Raw genomic sequence first — 5,835 nt, 5'->3', positions numbered from 1 at the left:
CCCTCCTCTGCCTCCATCCTTGCTGCCCCGTTTCCTCCCCGTCCCCGCCCCCGCCCCTCTCCCTCCCCGTCGCCGGACTCGCCCCTCTCCCTCCTCGTCGCCGGCCTCGAACCGCCGCGGACGGCGAGGAGCAGCACGGGCGTGGGGGCGAGTCGGGGACGCAGTCGTGGTCGCCGTCCACTTAAACGGAGGACTGCGGGTTGAATATCCAAAACCTCAGGGACTTTTATGCAAAAGCATCGACGACGCACGACCGGTGTTTGAACTATTATGTTTAAATGTATTTTTTGTTTTTTTGGATTTAATTTTCTTTTTCATTTTGAAAATTGCGATGCGATAGCCGCATTGGACGCTCATATGGCAAGTCGAACATAGCCGAACGAAATCGTCCGCCTATGCGACCCAAAACGACAAAATCCACGTCCGTTTACATCGACCGGTTGGAGTCGGCCTTTTTTTTTTTCTGGAGTCGGCCTTATGGACCAGCCTTGTTCCGTGGTGGGCAGAAGGCCGGCCCGGCTCTTTTATTAGCATGCCCAGTCTGGCCGAAAATCCATGCCCGTGGGCCGTGCCAGGCTAAAAATCCGTGTATGCTGGAGTGCCGGCTGTGTAGTATTTTTGGGCCTTAACCATTCAAGATTCGTACAGGCTGGCTTAAAAATAATAATCCAATGAAATCCGGGAGGGATGATATCGCCTTCCCAAACCAAAACGCAGCGGAGCTTCCAAAGCCAAACCAAAACCCTCGTCCCTCTTCCCCTCCTCGTTCCCATCGCCGCCACCCATCCCCCTCGATTTCAAGCACCCTGCCCACCCATCGCGACCCTACTCCCAATCCCATACCCAGTCTGCTCCTCGCACCCACGCTGCCCCAATGGAGACAGCCGCCGCCGTGTCCCTGCCCAGATCCGCCGGCCGTGCCGCGCTCCCCTTCCCGGCTCCCCTCAAGCTCCAGGGCCGCGTTGCGCTCCCCCGCCGTGCGCTCTCCGGGGCGCCAGGGCCGAGGCAGCGCCTCGTCGCGCGCTGCGCGGCTGCCGACAACAGTGCGGCGGCGGAGCTCCCCATCGAGAAAAGATTCGCCGCCTTCCCCACCATCATGGACATCAACCAGATCCGCGAGATCCTGCCCCACAGGTTCCCCTTCCTTCTGGTAGATAGGGTGATCGAGTACAAGGCAGGAGAGTATGCTGTTGCGATCAAGAATGTCACTATAAATGACAACTTCTTCCCCGGCCACTTCCCGGAGCGCCCGATAATGCCCGGCGTTCTCATGGTTGAGGCCATGGCCCAGGTTGGCGGTATCGTGATGCTGCAGCCTGAAGTCGGTGGATCCCAAGACAATTTCTATTTTGCAGGGGTTGATAAGGTGAGATTCAGGAAACCAGTCATTGCTGGTGACACTTTGGTCATGAGGATGACCCTCACCAAGTATCAGAAGAAATTCGGGCTTGCAAAGATGGAAGGAAAGGCTTATGTGGGTGGCGACTTAGTATGTGAGGGGGAGTTTCTCCTTATTAGCTCCACTGGGTGAACAGATCTGCCTGTGTGCGATGTGATCCTCTCACAAGATCTGATTAGAATGAGTCCAGGTTCAATTGTTGAGAGAATTGAGTTGTGAACTGAACTTACAACATGTGAGACAATTTTATCTTGGGTTTTACATCAAGTTGTGTAATGGCCTTTTGGGGCCGAGTCAGGCTATGTTGCTGGTGTTACAACGTTACAATATCTGTAGTTTGGTGGAATAAACTATGCGTTTTTTAAAAGATACTTCCTGCGTTCCAAATTATAAGATGTTCTGATAGACTAAAATAGCCTAACAAAACGTCTTATAATTTGGGGCGGAGGTGGTGCATTTCAATGCTTTGCCCATAAGTGACGCCCTTGCCGAACCCTTAATCAAGGTGTTACATCTCCCACAGCGAATTCAGACAATTTAATTTTTCTTAGCCATGCATATTAAGTATAGTGGCTGACTATCTGTGCAACTCATGTATAAGCTGTGGATGCGTATGATTTATGCAGATTTTTGGAATATAAATACTACTAGATGATTTCACATTTTGAGTTGTCTGCACACACAAGATTCAGGCTTCCTTACAATGAATCTGTAATGTTGTGCATATCTATTGGGGCAACCTTGTGCATGTAGCTCCCGCTTGCGCAGGGTCCAGGGAAGGGTCCGACCACTTTGGGTCTATAGTACGCAGCCTTTCCCTACATTTCTGTAAGAGGCTGTTTCCAGGACTTGAACCCATGACCTCATGGTCACAAGGCAGCAGCTTTACCACTGCGCCAAGGCTCCCCTGTTGTGCATATCTATTACTGCACAAAATTCATACAGAAAATGTAGAACCGGAACTTTGATTGGGATTGCATATGACATCAGAGTAAACACCAGATAGGTAAGCCGTGCAGCAATGGGCCGATTCATTAAGAAAAGAAGGTAGAATAGAGTTTACTGGTTAATTAATAAAAACCCCGGCAAAAACCGATACAACAATGCCCATAAGAAAGGGCAGCCCGGGTGACCTAGCACCAACCAGACCACACACACCGCCATGAAGAGGATGCCGTCGAGAGCGCTTGCCTTTCATCGTCATCACGATCACCTCTCTCTGAGCAGTTGACCGCAGACGACCTGTTAAGACCCCTTCGAACGAACAACACATGATGACCTCGTTGGCCATAGCCAAACAATCGACTGCAAACATCGAGGACTGGCAGCTCCGATTTTGCTGACATGCTTCCCAGGAGAAAGCTGCACACCTCGCATCGACCTAACCTTGTACAACCTCTCAAGAGCACCGCCCACCGAAACCATCCTCATGGAGTCATCGTTGCCGCAGGGCCCTACCACATGCAGCTCCGATTTCTCTGTCACAGTGAGAAACAAACACTTGTTGGCGAACCGGACCGTCGACATCAGAAGGACAAGCCACAATCCAGCTCCGCACGCCATCATCGTTATCACCTCACAAGTCGCAAATCCCCAAAGGGAGCGCGGGGAGGGCTCACGAGTCTTCAAAACAACACCCAAAAGGGGGACAGGGACGACGTTGTTTCCTCGCCTGAAGAACAAGATCTGAGGATGGAGCGAGTAGAAGAGCTCCACATCGGCGCCTTCACGGGAACGACGCTCGTAGGTGCCACCACCATCGGCCTGCCATAGCCGGGCAAGCTTGCGCTCGGAGCAGACACGACGAACACCCTCACGCAGCGGACCGTAGCCAGCTCGCACACTCTTGCCCAACAACCGCGTCGTCGCCTCCTAGGGACCACCATATTAACTTAATTTGGATTGCCCATGCATTTTTAGATGTGTGCTAATTAGAGCACATCAAAGTTGTACCAGTCTATTCATTAAAGGCATACCCGGTGGACTCGCGCTTGATACGTCTCCGTCGTATCTACTTTTCCTAGCGATTTCCTCTTGTTTTTTACTCTAATTTGCATGATTTGAATGAAACTAACCCGGACTGACGTTGTTTTCAGCAGAACTACCATGGTGTTGTTTTGTGTGCAGAAATAAAAGTTCTTGGATTGGAACGAAACTTTGTGAGGATTTTTTATACAATAAAAGAGAATTTCTGGAGCCAAGAACCACCGGAGGAGGGGGGGGCACCTGGGTGGGCACAACCCACCAGGGCGCCCCCCTCCAGGCGCGCCCAGGTGGGTTGTCCCCACCTGGTGGCCCCGCAGACTCCAACCTTGATACTATAAAATCACATTTGGAGAAAAAAATAAGGGAGAAAGAATTATCGCGTTTCACGAGACGGAACCGCCGCCACCTCCTATTCTTCATCGGGAGGCTAGATCTGGAGTCCGTTTGGGGCTCCGAAGAGGGGGATCTTTGATCTTCGTCATCACCAACCCTTCTCCATCGCCAATTCCATGATGCTCCCCACCGGGAGTGAGTAATTCCTTCGTAGACTCGGTAGTCGGTGAGGAGTTGGATGAGATTCGTCATGTAATCAAGTTAGTTTTGTTAGGGCTTGACCCTACTGTCCATTATGTTCTGAGATGATGTTGCTATGACTTTGCCATGCTTAATGCTTGTCACTTTGGGCCCGGGTACCATGATTTCATATCTGAACCGTTTATGTTATCACCATTATATATTATGTTCTAGATCCAATCTTGCAAGTTATAGTCATGTAATGCCCCGAGACCGACGCTCCAGAAGACTTCCAGCTATTCCGAGTTTTGCCATGTGTTTCTTTTTGCTTGCTCTTTTATTTTTGCATTGCATCATGTCATCATGCCATCATATCATTAATTTTAAAAACTCATCTAATTAAATTGTATGGATCTTCGATCCATTTAAATCGAGGGAAGGGTGTCTTCTCTTTATAACATACCCTCCCGATATTTAGGGAGATATTATAAAATATTCCATTGTTTTGGAATCACCCATGAACCTACTTGCATATTAAATCCCTTGGCCTTTTCTTCTTCAAGTTTTGGCTCTCTAACCTTGCCATAAATTCTTTCGTCATTTTCCGGAGCCCCACCGAAATCCTCAACATTTTTGGACACTTCTAAATCCTACTTCTTGTTCAAACCATTTGAATTAAATTCAATGACTTTGAATTTAATTCTTGCAATCTTGCCCACCCCATTTTTCTTGGAACGAGCATTTTTTTGCGAGTCCGGGAAAATTGTCCCCCGTGCGCAAATTCTTCCCCTAACCTCTCTTTCTTTTCTTTCTCAATCTCCGTTTTTTTCTTTTCTTTTAGTAGTGAGAGAGAGCCCAGCCGCGGCCCACTACTTAAGCCGGCCCAAGGCCCAGCCGCGCCCCCTCTAACCCTAGCGCAGGGGAGAGCTCAGCTCGATCCCATCTCTCCCTCTCGTCCCGTGCGCGCCGCCAGAACCCTTCGCTCGACCGCTCCTCCCTCCTCGCGCGATCCCCTATCCCTTTCCCCTCGCCGCCTCCTCCCTCCACCGGCGCTAGCCGTCCCCGTCGCCCGAGCGCTCAAGGAGAGCAGCTCCTCGAGCTCGTCGCCACTGCCTCCTCCCTCCGCCAAGCGGCCGCCGCCGCCCTCGACCTACCTCGCCGCCGTCCATGGCCATGCCTTCGGCCGGATCCTGCAGCCCGCGCCGTCCATCTCGTGGATCGAGCCGGCCCGCGTCCTCCACCACCACCACCTTGCTCCGTCGCCCGCCTCCCCTGCGACCTCGTGTCATCCCGCTGCCCGTCCTCGCCGGCATGCCCGACCTCTGCACCCGGGCTCCCCTCCCTGCCTTCCCGGCGTCCTCTGCATCCCCTGGCTGCATCGAGCAGCAGCATGCCAAGTCCATCGCCACCTCGCCAGAGAGCCCCGTCCTCGCCCGGATCTTCGTCGCCAGCCCCAAGCCTCACCGCTGCTGCCTCCGTTTTGTCTGAACTGCGCCCCTGCTTCGCCTCAAGCAGCAGCAGCAGCTCGCCCGCTTGTCCCCGTGGACTCGATTCAGTCAAATGCCAGGTCCACGGGTCGGCCTCCTGTTCGTTGACCACCGAGACCTGAGGCCCTTTTGTATTTTTCGCCATGGATACGCCAAGTTCCGCTCCGAACGTGTACGACTACACCCGGTGATGCGACAAGTACCCCGACAACGTGTAGCTCGACGACCCGCCAAGTACCCCTTCGGATCGCCAAGTTCATCTACCACGTGTACCACTACCGTCGCCTTGAAGATGTTGGATTCGTCAAGTAGCTCTCTGAGACGAACGTGTACAACTACTTCCTCTACGACCGCTACGAGAATGTCTACTTCCCCTACACCGCATCGAACTCGAACCGCTCCGAAACGCACGCTTCAAAGGTATAATGATGAGTCGACCGCCCGTGAACG

General features: G+C 52.3%; 1 protein-coding gene across 1 annotated transcript; it reads left to right on the top strand.

The window, feature by feature from the left end:
* Positions 1-691: 691 nt before the first annotated feature.
* Positions 692-1,766, top strand: LOC119365008 (3-hydroxyacyl-[acyl-carrier-protein] dehydratase FabZ-like). The gene has a single exon (XM_037630586.1). The coding sequence runs from the start codon at positions 875-877 to the stop codon at positions 1,529-1,531; it is 657 nt and encodes a 218-aa protein (XP_037486483.1). The 5' UTR covers positions 692-874; the 3' UTR covers positions 1,532-1,766.
* The last annotated feature ends 4,069 nt before the right edge of the window (positions 1,767-5,835 follow it).

The sequence above is a fragment of the Triticum dicoccoides genome, chromosome 2B, assembly GCF_002162155.2.
Source record: "Triticum dicoccoides isolate Atlit2015 ecotype Zavitan chromosome 2B, WEW_v2.0, whole genome shotgun sequence".
NCBI classification, from domain to species: domain Eukaryota; kingdom Viridiplantae; phylum Streptophyta; class Magnoliopsida; order Poales; family Poaceae; genus Triticum; species Triticum dicoccoides.
This window is presented reverse-complemented; position numbering and strand designations above follow the sequence as displayed.

Bases quoted from the DNA above. Each gene is read 5' to 3' on its own strand.
- LOC119365008 (XM_037630586.1), top strand. From the start codon at position 875: ATGGAGACAGCCGCCGCCGTGTCCCTGCCCAGATCCGCCGGCCGTGCC.